The 14,785-nt window shown below is 38.1% G+C and overlaps 1 protein-coding gene across 7 annotated transcripts in view; it reads right to left on the minus strand.

The window, feature by feature from the left end:
- The window catches only part of PDE4D (phosphodiesterase 4D), a gene marked incomplete at its 5' end in the record, with an annotated part of 636,111 nt that overhangs the window by 532,812 nt on the left and 88,514 nt on the right, over positions 1–14,785 (minus strand). For 4 of the 7 annotated variants that reach the window (XR_014319338.1, XR_014319339.1, XR_014319340.1 and 1 more), the window contains one exon: positions 10,226–10,307. Coding sequence is in view for 2 of the 7 variants with exons in the window: in XM_082783123.1 (XP_082639249.1) it covers positions 10,226–10,267 (42 nt within the window). Of the gene's footprint in view, positions 1–10,225; positions 10,352–14,785 lie in introns of those variants that run through there. The other 3 variants (XR_014319341.1, XR_014319342.1, XM_082783125.1) reach the window with 1 other exon arrangement.

Genomic DNA, 14,785 nt, shown 5'->3' on the forward strand with positions numbered 1-14,785 from the left:
CACCGCATGGGACAAACACCTCTTGGGGTCTCATTTGGTCTTTTGTGGATGTTATTTAAGATGCATCTCCAGAGTATCTGCTGCAGACAACCCAAAAATTTCATCAAAATATCTTAGATACATATTTTTTTCCTATTTTGAAAATCAAAACATTAACATTAACCCAGTCTCAGCTCAAAGATGAGACCATCACTTTGTGGCAGTTGTACCACCTCATCGCATAGGCTTTGCTAAAGATAATGCTGCTTGTCTCTTTCTGTTAACTGTGTTCTCAAACTATATTCAAGACGTGTCAAAAAACTTATTATTTGAAATCTGGCAAAGACCCTTTTTCTTTTAGACTGAAAATGGGAAAATGATACTGCAAACTGCTTTAAAGTCCACAAGTACACTGATTTAGCTCTACAGAAGTATTACTGAGGACATTAGTAATTCAATATGGATATAATACATAGATCCCATGAACAAGTTCACTACATATAATCATTACAGAAATTGACTGAAAAGCAAAACTTCCCCAGAACTAGGACATTTTCTTCCTTTTTTTAAATTTTTTAAATTTATTTATTTTAATTTTTTTTGGTCTTAATCATGTCAATTCAAAAGGGGTGGGAGGAAAATGGACAAATGAAATTTTCACAAATCCTACACTGCTAAGGGAAACAGGAAAGCACCTGAAGATCTAATTATCACTTTCTGAGATGTTACAAGGTTTTCCATCTTCAAGCTACCAGAAGCAACATCCCAGGGGCTTCAGTATTGTTCATAGGCTGTCATGAGGAGAGTTTGCCATGTTCTGTCTCAGGTAGCTTTATAATAATAATAATAAGCCTTACCTTGCTATATAAGGTAACCAGATTTCATTTACTGTGAACCAACTTGTACTCAGTCACTAAGTTGGAGAAAACTAGCATTTCATGGAAAATTTACATTTGTTATTAATTCTTTTCAGGATTTATTATTTGATTTTTTTTTTTATTATTTTTTTTTACTGAATAAAGCAATTACATATTCATTTAAGGAAAGCTCATCATAAGTTAAGGGCTTCCTGATGCATATTCACAGCATCCTGTTATTTCTAGACTAGCATGCAAATGTGTGCAAACATGCATGTATGTACGAGATATATTACATGTGTTACAAGGAAATAAAGTGTACAGCATAGATTAAAAAAAGCTCATTTTGCACATATAATTACAATTCTTTCTGAATCCACTGCCAAAGGAACAGAATATAAATTGTAAAACTCCAGTAACAAGAGAGCAGTGTACGAGTTCAGGGATAGCTTTAATTCTGAAATTTACTGCTCTTGTCAGCCTACTCAGAAACTTAAATAGTACTCAACTGTTTCACACATTCTGTTTCAAATTCTTCATATCTCCTGTTACTCCTGGTGGCCAAAGAACAGTAATGCTTACTGTGGAATTATCTGCTTTTCCATAACAACTTACAGGAAAATATTTCCATGTTCTACAAAAATCTCTATCAAACTATTCTTCTACCAGTTATGATATTTGTTCCCCTAGAAACACCTTCCATGTAACTGCTTCTTACCAGTCTTTAGTACCCAAGCAGTTACATCATACGTTGATATTTGTGTATTTTTATTAAAATTGTTTAATATTTATATTGCAAACATGCCAAGACCTCATCCATCATGCTGTTGTTCTATCCACTGCAGACACTCTGACAGACACAAATATTACCCATTAATAACCTGCAATTTAAAATGACAATTAAAAGATGATAGGTAGAGAAGGAATGTACAATTGAATTACACAATATTGCATTTTTCTCCATATATACCGTGTACCTGTCACATGCTTATTCCCCTCATGGGCCCTTCACTCCATCAGTGTGAGCCTTCTCCGAGGCATCACATCAAAATTTGTTCTGAAAGAAAGGTTCAAAGGATGAGAGGATCATGAATTGAAGTGCCTGAAAGATCACTTTTGTATTTAAAGAACAGAAAACAGTGTGGAAACACTGAGTAATGGATTAGAAAGATAAAACAGTAATTAAGAAGTGAACAAATAGGAAGAGACCATGTTGTTCAAGTCCCCAACACTACTGTGCATATTTATAATATCCAACACCTTCATGCTTATCCTTTACTCCTCCCCTGACCTCCAGCCTTCTACACTACAAAGTGCAATATGTAAAGTCTTGATCCTTATAGTCTTTTTCAGTCTAATTAATTTGCTCCATGTCCTCAAGCATTTCAGTTACCAATCTATTGCTTTCTTCTCTAATATATTCCTCTGTATTACATTCAAGTGTGTGCTCTTTGAAGCAAGTATACTCTATTACAGTACAGCAGTAGAATCCTCAGGTTCACTTACTTTTATTTTCATCCATGTGGTAAATGATTACAGAGGTAAGAGCAGTTTCTCTCAAAGAGCAAAAGCAAGAGGGCTGGAGCTGTTTTCAGAGAATGAGAACTGGTTTTGGCCAAACAGTAGGAAGTAACACACAACTGTAGTTGTTATTCTGATAAGAATGGCTGATGCTCCTCAGTCCATCACACAAAACAGGGCATGAACAGTCTACCATGCCTCCCAGAGACAGCCTGACTTCCAGCACTGCCTGGAAATATTCAGAAGTATAAAAGTAATCTGTATTGCTATGAACATACAGTGTCACGTGTAGATGATTATCCTTGGGGAGAGAAAGAACTGGGATGGCAGTGACACAAATGTGCAAGAAATCCAGAAAACAGTTTGCTTGTGTGGCTGAGCTGTCAAATTCTCAGTCAGACCCACTCAAACCATCAAGAGATATTTTCTGTTGATATAGTTTAAACTATATAAAATAAATGCTTCTAGCCCACAGATTATTTTTTAAATCTGCATAACCATGGATGACATTTGAGTTATAGGTTAGGCTTGTTACGTCAGTTAACATATAGGTGGGAGTGTTTTCTTGTTCCAAACCTTGTAGTTGTAAAATGCAAACTTCTAAGTATTGCTCGAGCCTCAGATAAGGAAGTAAGAAGACTTGCTTCAAAAAGGTTGGAACTTACTTAAGAAGGTAGGCAGGAGCAGAACCAGGAGATGAGTCACAAAAAGAGAGAGAATGATGACAAGATTGTGTGTATTAGTGTCAGAAATATCGCAGGCAGAAGGAAGAAAAGCATGCAGAACAGATTTTAGATCTGATGAGAATGGGATGGCTGGAAACATTAGTCGGAACATCCATGAAAGACTAGAGAGGGTGGAAGACAGAAAGGAAGAAATCCAGAATGAGTGGGAGGAGAGAAACAACACATTTGCAATTGCTTTTTCAGGAGTACACTAGCATCTTCCTGCTACAGAACCTTTTCTTTGTCTCCAAATGCCAATCCCATAGTTAAAAGGAATTCATATGTACCCATGCCATTGCAGTAAATGCATACAAAACTACTCAGTTTCATCAATAGTGCATATTGAAGGAATTAATTTGTTTGGAGTCAAATCTAAACATTCTTTCTCAGACTGCACTCTCACCATGGATATAAATTACTAACCTCTGTAAAAGGACTGTAAGAAAACATGCATGAAGGGTTAAAGTTGCTTCAGGTATTAGTCATTCTCTCTTCAGGCATTTTCTGTGCATCTACTGCAGCTCTGCTTAAGGGAAGCTGCTGCTTATAATGTCTATTCTGCCACTCGCCCACAGTAACTGACATTAAGGGAAAGAGGCAGCACTCAACAGGCTTCAATTTGCCCTTTAGCAATGTCCCACCTTTGCCTTTTCTATCCTTTGCTTCTTTTGCAAACACAGTATTATGGATGGAAGGGTGGAAGAAGGCAAAGAATACCTGATGTCATTGCTTACCATTAATAAAGAATGGTTGGTTCAAGCAATCTCCTTCTAAATATTCTTTTATCAGCTAACAAATAGACCTAACTTTTGGCAATGAGGGAAAATCAATTTATTTCAAAGTAATACAAATTTACCATGAAAAAAATGCTTCTGGAACACTGCAGGCTTCTCCCATTTCTGTTGACGAATTGGTTACTTAGAACTATGTCCTAAAGCACGATTGCTTCCTGACAGAACTGCGCTGTGACAAGAAAAGGCCTGGGAATGAATTTATTTGCAGTTTCTCCACACGCCATGGAGAGCTACATCATTCTGCTCTTTGCTGTGGAGTGTCTTACCCTGTTGCTGAATAGCTCTTCTGTTTGGTGAGCAGAGGAGCAACCGGAGGACATTCCCTCTCCCTGATCGTTTGCTTACACGGAGAGTGGCAGAGAAAGAGCCCCTTGGTTTTGTCATCTCTGTGAGTCACCATCTAAGCAGAAATGAGCATAGGAATAAAGGAAGTTTTTAACTTCCTCTTCACTCCCCCGCACCCTAGCAAGGGTTACGACAATCTAGCCCTAACTACTTTGGATGAAAACATCTCAGTGAGTCAGTTGTTTGCAAATAGCTCTCCGCCTTCCTTTGCATTTCATCTCTGTGGGTGCTCCATGTCTGCTTTGCATTCGGATGAGATTTTTCCTCAGCGTCTGCACACAACTAAGCTCACAGCTGCTTTGCTGCAGTTTCTCTGAGCATTCTCCTTTGAGGTCCAGCATCTTTTGATCCCAACTTTGCTTTTAAAGTTTTGATCACAGGATGTGACAGCCATTTTGTCTCCTACCGGTGATCTGTAGTTTATCCAGAATTCAACCAACAGCTGTTGGAAATACACCTTTTATGAGACATATGCTTATGAATTCAAAACTGTCTCAGACTTCCAGGTTTTTACAGATATTCTGAAGTTAGAAGGCTGACCAAACATTGTTGAACGCTGTACACAGCAGTTTTTGTTCTTTATAATAACATAAATGCTCCATAAATGCTCTAATTTTATTTTCTGCTCCCTCCAAAACCTTCTCTCCCTCCCCCCCCCCCCCCCCCCCCCCCCGCCCTTTTTTTTTTCTTCTTTTTGGTTAAAGCTGTTGAAATACTACAGGTTAAGCAGGCCCAGTTGCTAAACATATCCTCTTGGTTGGTTCATTTTCTTGCAATATAGCGACTTTCTGATTTCACCAGAATTGACTCACTTCTGACACAATGTTCCAAGATGAACACCCACAGAGTGTAACATTCAGACTTTATTCTTTCCTCCACATATACTGCTACTCTCATCACTCTCATCACTTGAAAGTAGACGTTTTCATCCTTCGGCTCACCTGGTATGCCTCCACTATACCCCCTTAGCAATCTAGTTATTATAATACGCTACTGTAAAAATATTATTTCTGAATGGTCAGTAAAGCTATGTCAATTTAACTAAAGATAGGCTCCAAGCTTGATTTAAAAAATAATAATAATAATAATAATAATGCATTTCATGATCTTTTTTGATAAAGAAAAAATTACACTGAAATTTAAAAAGCTATCTGGATCCACCTACACTGTAGAAACATATTGGGTTGTCCATCCAGTTATGAAAATAATATGAAACCCTTCCAAAACTCAGGGAATAAAGTTTAACACTTTCTTACAAACATGCTAAGCAAAAAAGGCTCCTTCCACAGTTGATCAGCACTAAATGAAATCCCTAACCTCAACTATAAGTAACTTTGTAAGTAAAAAGAGAATCAAATTAGAGGGAGTGGGGGTAAAGAACAATGTTTAGCTGCACTTTCAGAATTACCAGATGGTAAGTCATGGAAGTTAAAGTGATAAAACAGATAGAATATTCTAAGTAGCTCAAGACATCGAAAAATAAAAATTTCAGAAAAGAAGGAATTTATTTATTGCATAACAATTGAAAGAAACAAAAAGCTACCTGAAGAAATTGGCTAGGAGTGAACAGACAAATACTATGCATATATTGAAAGGATGTAAATGCAAACATTCTCACTGAATACTGTGGGCAAGAGTAAGAGAGCTGACTACTGTATAAACCCTTATTACAAAACACAGTTAAATGCAATTTCATAGGCTACCAATAGAAGAATGTGTAGGAATACTGTGCAAACGAGCTAGGCAGAGGGTGGCAGACTAGCAAGATTACACATATTGTACTGTCTGAGGACATGAAGTACAAGCAATGGAATAAAAATCTATTAGAGAAAATTTAAAAATAAATACTAACAATGGATTTTCAATGACTAGAGTGATTGCAAAGATTATTTTTTATTTATACAGCATCATAGCTCCAAGTTACAGCAGCACTCAACAATATTATAACTGTTTTTTTTTCTGTCAGAAAACCTGGTAATGTTAACAATGTCTTTTCTCTCTGCAGTTTGTATTACTCTGCGCTGTTAAACTAAGCTTCAGCTGGTTCGTGACACACAAAATTAGTTCCACATTTAATGAAAATCAAAATGGTCACACACATCTGCGGGTTCATCTTCCGTATTAGACAAATTATGTTCAGTGATATCTGAAACTGCTGAACCAAAACGTTGATTGCTGTGCTTCCTAGAAACAAAACCTTCTTTGTAAGCTATACAATGACATCCCAAGAAACAAAAGCCATAGTCCTTTTCTCTTTTCAAGATTATTCAGCTCACTGAAGAATTTATTTCTTAATTCACTATAAAGTCTTTGATGAAATGACTGGTCTGACAAACCACAGATAACTTCAACAGTGCAAATGCAGATTGACAGATAAGTAGGAAGTCAGAAGATGTGGTATCACCATCATATGATATTAAGTCTTGGGCTGTACTCAACAAGTATAACAAGACACTTTTCTAAAGTCACTTTGTTCTAAGTGTACCACTATCCCCCTACTACCAGTAGTGAAGGAATTATTTAAACAGCACATTACCAGTGGCTTAAAATATTTCCTTAGGAAAAATATATTTTGCAATTTAAATTTAAAACAAAAAGATGAAGTATTTTATATGCCTGGTTTAAAGAAAAACTTCAAGGTGGTTATTCAAATTTACATTCAGATGGCAAGATGTACTAGTATTTAACGATAAAATAAATTTTGTGGGTTAAAAAAAAAAATCCCCAGGTATGTTTTGATATGTTTTTGTTTTAGAACTAAATTTCAAAACATCTATACTAGGACATTTGTACTAAAATATTAATATCTTTAAAATTAACAGATATTTGCTCAGAATTCATTCATTTAACTTAAACTGAAACAATGCTGGTCTTTCACCAGAATGTGACCAAATCTCATTAGCCTAACTAATGTGAAAATGTTAAGCTTTGCAGTATTTAAATTTTTTTTGGACAGCTGCATACTTCACCTGATTCCTCAGCAGATCAAACAACATCAATAATGAAGCTTTGTTAAGCACTCTGAGTACCTGCCTTCAGTTTATTGAAACATATGCTGAAAGAGCTGGCGGACGTCATCGCAGAACCTCTCTCAATTATTTTTCAACGATCCTGGGAATTTGGAGAGGTCCCGGTAGACTGGAAGCTGGCAAATGTTGTGCCGATTTTCAAGAAGGGTCAGAAAGAAGACCCTAGCAATTACAGGCCTGTCAGTCTCACGTCAGTGCCTGGTAAAATCATGGAGAAGTTGGTTCTCGGACTTATTGAGGCGCACCTGGGGGACAAAGCAGTCATTGGTCCCAGCCAGCATGGGTTTGTGAAGGGTAGGTCCTGCCTAACTAACCTGATTTCCTTTTATGATAAGATCACCCGTATGGTGGACCAAGGGAAACCAGCTGACGTGATTTTTTTGGACTTCAGCAAGGCTTTTGACACGGTTTCCCATAGGATCCTACTGGACAAAATGTCCACCATACAGCTAAATAAAAACATCATACGATGGGTGAGCAATTGGCTAACGGGCAGGGCCCAAAGGGTTATGGTAAATGGGGCTGCGTCAGGCTGGCGGGCGGTCACCAGTGGGGTCCCTCAAGGCTCCATTTTAGGGCCGGTACTTTTCAATATTTTTATAAACCATCTGGATGTAGGAATAGAAGGTATTTTGAGCAAGTTTGCTGATGACACCAAACTTGGAGGAGTTGTGGACTCAAATGAGGGCGTAAAGGCCTTACAGAGTGATCTGGACAGGTTGGAGAGCTGGGCGATCACCAACCGCATGAAGTTCAATAAGAGCAAGTGCCGGGTCCTGCACCTGGGACGGGGAAACCCTGGCTGCATGTACAGACTGGGCGATGAGACGCTGGAGAGCAGCCTAGAAGAGAGGGATCTGGGGGTCGTGGTAGACAGCAAGTTAAATATGAGCCAGCAGTGTGCCCTGGCAGCCAGGAGGGCCAACCGTGTCCTGGGGTGCATCAAGCACGGCATCGCTAGTAGGTCAAGGGAGGTGATTGTCCCGCTCTACTCTGCGCTGGTGCGGCCTCACCTCGAGTACTGTGTGCAGTTCTGGGCACCACAGTATAAAAAGGACATGAAACTCTTGGAAAGTGTCCAGGGGAGGGCTACGAAGATGGTGAAAGGCCTGGAGGGGAAGACGTACGAGGAACGGCTGAGGTCACTGGGCCTGTTCAGCCTGGAGAAGAGGAGGCTGAGGGGAGACCTCATCACAGTCTACAACTTCCTCGTAAGGGGGTGTCGAGAGGCAGGAGACCTTTTCTCCATTAACACTAGTGACAGGACCCGCGGGAATGGGGTTAAGCTGAGGCAGGGGAAATGTAGGCTGGACATCAGGAGGGGGTTCTTCACAGAGAGGGTGGTTGCACACTGGAACAGGCTCCCCAGGGAAGTGGTCACTGCACTGAGCCTGTCTGAATTTAAGAAGAGATTGGACTGTGCACTTAGTCACATGGTCTGAACTTTTGGGTAGACCTGTGCGGTGTCAAGAGTTGGACTTGATGATCCTTGAGGGTCCCTTCCAACTCAGGATATTCTATGATTCTATGATTCTATGATGTGATGCTATTTATTTCATTCATGCATCAAACAGTGGCACTGTTTAACATTAATTCTGTCACTTTCTTCCATGACTGTACTTACATACACTAATGGCATATACAGCAAAGCTGCAGGAAAGAAAAAGTTATCTGCACCGATTTTTTTATTTTTTTATTTTTTTTTTTAAGAAATTCTTAAGTATAAGCCAAAAAGAACAATGGCTTTCAGCAGAAAGAGTTTAAAGCTGATACAACCTGCAGGATTCAGGAAGCTCCACACCAGACCTGATCAGAGATGTCTGCACTGACTTTCCACATACGAGAGAGAAGAGGCACAGTTGAGCAATTCTGCATAAAGTTAACTAAGCTCACCCTCTTAGTCCAAGAACCAACCCCACTGGATGAAGAAGCAGAGGCAGCAAAGGGGAGAATGATGAAGACATACTAAGGTATTAGCAACGACAAAGCAGAGGCAGCAGTCCCAAAGTCATTACCGGGCAAGATGGAAGAGGCTCAAAAGAGAATTGAAAAGCTCGGTCCAGTGTGATCTGGAATATTTCTCAAGAGCACTTCCTTTACATACAAGCTGGGAGTGCCTCAGGAAACAAAGAATTGTATCTGTAGCCTCTGCCCTTGTAGATGCAGCATCTGGCATGCACTAACTTTTCTTTCCTATTGACATTTGTCAGAGCACTTAAATAAAACGTCCTTGACTATTAGGAGAAGGGGCATATTCAACAGCTTAAGCATAGCAATAGCATGTTAGAAAGGAACATTCAGTTCTTGCCTGTGCTTGTAAGGCAGAGTCATCAGTATATAGTATCACACATTAATGTTGTTCCACAAGCGTCTGAAGACAGAAAAGGCTACAAAAGCATCCAAACCTATTTTGGCAGTACTCTTGAATATTGGGACAGATATACAGAGGACAAAATCACCACAAAGACCAGAGAACAAAAAAAAATTAAGCCTCATTCAAACCTACGTATATATTGTTAGCATATTGTCTCGTTCCCCTGGAGCACAGACAACATTTCTACAATGCATTATCAAATCAAGTGCATTCCTTGATACCAAAATCGATGCAGGGGCATATACTTATGACTGAATATGTGACATATACTCAGTAAGCAGTAGGTAAGCTTATATTTCAATGCATGCTCAAGAAAATCTCACTTTTATGACTTGGTGTAAAATGCACTCACATAAATCAATGTCTCAGTTCCAAAAAAAAAATCGCTATTATTACCACGCTATTATTCAATAATCTTGTATCTGTGTGTATCACATATTCATATTCATTTAGGATACAGACACAAGAACAAGGTAAAACTAACACAGATCTCATCACAGTTGCTGTCCTGGTCAGAAAGGGGTATTTGAAAGGCTAATTTAAGTGGTATGGATGAATACTGATAACAAAAATAGAAGCAAGGAAAATATCACCTACTTACACTTTTACTCCTCCCATGCAGAGTACAAGTATTCTTGTTCATGGTGACTCTGACTAAATCAGAAGTGTTCTGCAAGTTTCAGAGGAGATGTTTTCTCTCTTGGCTATTCCAATACCAGCTGTTATACTGAAAGCAAATTAATTTATCCAGTTAGCATCAAGGTCTTTGCAAGTTGTACAACATCCAGGCAAAAGCTGTTGCTTCACAGTACATATAAGTTGCAAACAGTCCTAAGATCCAACAGAGCAGATGTTTCATACACCACTAAACCACACAAGATGTACAGTTACACTGAACCATTCAATAAGCATATCCATGAACAGCGCGTGTTTTCCAGTCACTAACAAATGCAGGCCAAACCCAGAAAATTACAGAAGATTACAGACTTCTGAGGAAGGGCCTTTTGACACAGATAATTAACTAGATATTGGCAATATTGTTTGTAATAATGAAATAAGCCTTATTAGATATTTTTAGCCAGTCATTCAGTCTGAGGGGAATCTGTTAACTTTCACATTATTTAGACCAGCAGATATATGCTAAATCTAGGGGAAGAAGGTCAGCTAGAGTATTTTTCAAATCCAGGTGCCTAAGGATGCTTAAACCCCCAGCTGGGTACTTCCATATAGGTGACAGAATTTGACAAATTGGCCTTTGTATTACAATAATAACTAAGCATGAGCCTTAGCAACTGGTAATGACATGGCACAGCAGCTTTGAAAAGCAGCATTCATCAGCCCCTGGGTAAGTGCACAGCAGTCAGCATGGAAGAGTAGAGTTAAAGGGAAATTCATATGCTCTAGGATGAGGCAGTTGAAAGCTTTATATTCTCATTTAGGCCAGGTATATCTCTGCACACATTTTTTCCCTCCTCTGTCAGCCAAAGATGAGATAAAGTGCAATTTCTGACCAACAGAGCTGTTCTAGCAAAATCTCCTAATGTAGACTCAATCATACCAGCAAAATTACAGGTATGGCTTATTTTCCTCATGGGCAGGCACATCACTGATACAACTCATACGGCTACAAGTAATATTTTGCTAGGTTAGACTTCATCTGCACCAGCACAGTGTTGCTGGCATAACTTGCTGTTTTAAAACGACCAAGTTTTTGAGACTCTCTGAAGCCCACTTCTTCAACAACAGAAAATTAACTCTTCAGTGCAGTACAATACCAAAAGCCAAAGACACGCATGCAGACACACACACACATACAGGTGTAGTTTCCCTCCCCAACACGAGAACATGCAACAGATCTAAAAGTCTGGCATTCCTTATTAAGAAAACCACTCGATATGGTGCATGATAAAGTCTCCAGCATACTACTTGATATTTTGCTTTATTTTCTAAAGTGTCAGTTCCTTCACATAAATAAACAGAAAAAATAATACACATGCCTTGATTATTTATGTATTTAATTATTCATAGGTGGCATCCAGTTACAAAGAAGCAAAGCCAGCTGTGGAGGACACAGAAAATATTTCTTCATATTTAAATATATATTAACCCACACTATCGTTGGCAGTTTTACAACAAAATACAGGCTTTAAATTTCAACTAATGATATTAATTCATTGAAAGGAGCAAATTCTAATATAAGTATTGGATCTGCATACAGGTGATAAAGACTGTATGTGAAAAATCCTTTTAAAAGTTGCATCAGTAGATTTGGGAGCACATAGTAGGTGATAAGTAGAGATTGCACTGAAAAAAAATATTATCTTAATTTGTGGGATATTTTTATAAGCTTTCCTTAAGAAAAATTGCATTTCCAGAAAACTATTTTATTATGAATTATTCCTGTACTAATAACAAACATAAAATAATACATGCAAAGGTACATAAAAGACATATCTACATTTTATGGAGATAAAATGTATTTTCATTGACAAAATTTTTACTTACTATCTCTACATACAAATCAGTATACACAAAACAGTGTCTTAGATTTACTTTTTCTGTTTCGTGTAGATACAGAATGAAACAGATATAAAATCAGATAAGTCACTGCTTAATCCATTCCAGCAATGCTCAAAATTCAAAAAAAAAAGAAGAGAAATGTTTACTTATTTAATTAAGTTAATGCATTTAGGAAAAAAATCACCCAAATCACATAAGATTTATGGGACCACAGATGAAGCCAAGTTTTCATCTCATTCACCTCATTTAGCTAGCCCAGAGGAGCTCCCAGCAGCCAGCTTGGTGCATTTTGGTTGAGCAGGCACGTGACCATCTGGATAGATCATCTGCTACATTCAGACCTTTAAAGCTTCCCAAATTTTTATTCAAGATGCTACGAACCTTATTGCCATTGAACATGACAGATTTGATCAATACATTACCATAAGAAACAGCACAAGCAGAAGTTATTCATGTGGACTTTAAGCAGAACGATATATACACTTTCATTTCATCACTTTCGTTAATAAGTCCTAGTAAATACTATTGAAATAGAAACTGCCAAACATCATTAAAGAAAGGAAAAGAGTCCTTCAAACAGGAGTTTTCTGATATTGCTTTGGTTTTAAATAATAAAGGCATTTTTATTTTTCAGCACTGAAGATTAAGAGATGACAAACTAAAAACAATTTCCCATTTGTGTTCTGTTTCTAGGTTTACATTTTGGCTACTCTTTCAGGACATTTGCATGTAGTGGAGGTCCGTTGAGTAAAACAGCATATTCACACAAAGCAAAATACTGTAACTCACTTCAAGAATTTCCAAGAAGCTAGGAAATAAAATACCAAAGAAATATTCAAAAAGGAGAAATGAAAAACAACCAGAAATTCGGCCAGATTGCTTGAGTAGATTCCAGGCTGACTCAAGAGATTTTAAAAGTAAGTGTGAAAAGTTCTTGTAATATCTAGGGTATTGTTGTAAATACGTATGCATGTTTAACTCACAGAATCATAGAATCGTTGTGGTTGGCAAAGACATCTAAGATCACCTGGTCCAACCATCCCCCTATCACCAGTATCACCCACTAAACCATGTCCATAAGCACCATGTCCAACCTTTCCTTAAATGCCCCCAGGGACAGTGACTCCACCACCTCCCTGGGCAACTTGTTCCAATGCCTGAGCTTGTCACAGGGGGAGGATATTTTCTTTAGAAAGAACTATTGAACAATGCAAAGTAATTCCTGCTGCACAGTTTCTTGACCTATCACTCTTTCTGCTTGCCTAACATTCCTTTATATTGTTTTAATATTTAAATTTTTCACTAAAACTTGTAAAAGCATATATTAAATAGTCTGCAAATCTCTTACTTTGTTTTGCTATTTACGACTTAACCATGAACAAGCTGAGTGCTTTATGTTTGTGTATAACAGGCGCCCACCCACCTTGTACTATGCATTTAACAAACAGCAACTAAGGTGAAGGCACAGTCTTCTGTGAGGGGTTAGCACTCTGCATGCCAATATACTACGCTTGCTCACTCTTACATGCCTAGCTTAAGTATTTTAACCTTAGGTGCTTATCTAAAACCTCAGTAAATGGCCTTCAATATAGACATTCAGAATGACGTTATCTGAGGGAGCATACAGCTGGCAGCTAGCAAGATTATGGTACTAATTAATTTACCAAATCTGATTCTAAAGGCAATTGCGTCTGTACCAGATCTTTGTTTAATGAAATATAGCTCTTGACTTTTTTTTTCTCTCCTCCTTTTTGTGTGACAACAAACACAAATGTTACAGTTCATCATTTGGAAAAGATTCGTTATCTATAAAGATTTTAAACTGATTTAGGTTGCCAATCACTGCCTAAAATCTTTCTTTTAAAGGTGCAACAGGGACTTAAGATATCTCTTAATCCCTGTTGTCAGTCCCCATCCATACCCATGAGTGAGATGAAGAACTCTTACACTTTATCTCTGACACGTTTCTCTTTCTGAACAGTTCTGGGATGAGAAAGTAGAGAAAATTATTTCAATTAAAAAGATAGGAGGGGAAAAAAAAGCCCATCATCACACAAGATTAGAGACCTCTCGAATTAGCTACCTGTCTCTCTGATCTGCTATAAGAGACCTCACACAGCTCTGAAAGAGGCATGCTGTTAACAGATTTTTATCTCAGAGACAAGCACAGCACAGTCCCTTTACAATAACTGAGGATAAAAATACAAAAGGCCTGAGCTTCTTTCTCTCTGCAGTGTGTATGAGTCATTCAGTGACCAAGACTGATTCTGGAATGCTTTAATGCTGGTTTGTTTAATTTCTGCTGGAGATGCTGTTTAGGGACATTGTTCTTTCCCAGCACAACAAGAGGATACAGAAGAAAAAAGCTGAAACAAAAGAGCAAAGACACTCCAATGAATCTATCGAGCCCCACTGATGAAATTTTCAAGAGCAGCAGACTGTGAAAGGCCTGGACCACTGGAACAGACACTTGAAAGAAAGTAAAGAACATGAGGAGGAAAGAGGTTCCAAAATAAGAATGCATTTAGGCCCATCTCCTTCAGAGTACAGACTCCATTTTTATTCATCCCTCCTATGTTTAGCAAGAGAATTTATTTCTCTAGTTATTATGACTGAGTAGGAAAAAAGAAAAACAGCTTTT

This window comes from Aythya marila, assembly GCF_965140915.1.
Source record: "Aythya marila genome assembly, chromosome: Z".
In the NCBI taxonomy this organism is placed as follows: domain Eukaryota; kingdom Metazoa; phylum Chordata; class Aves; order Anseriformes; family Anatidae; genus Aythya; species Aythya marila.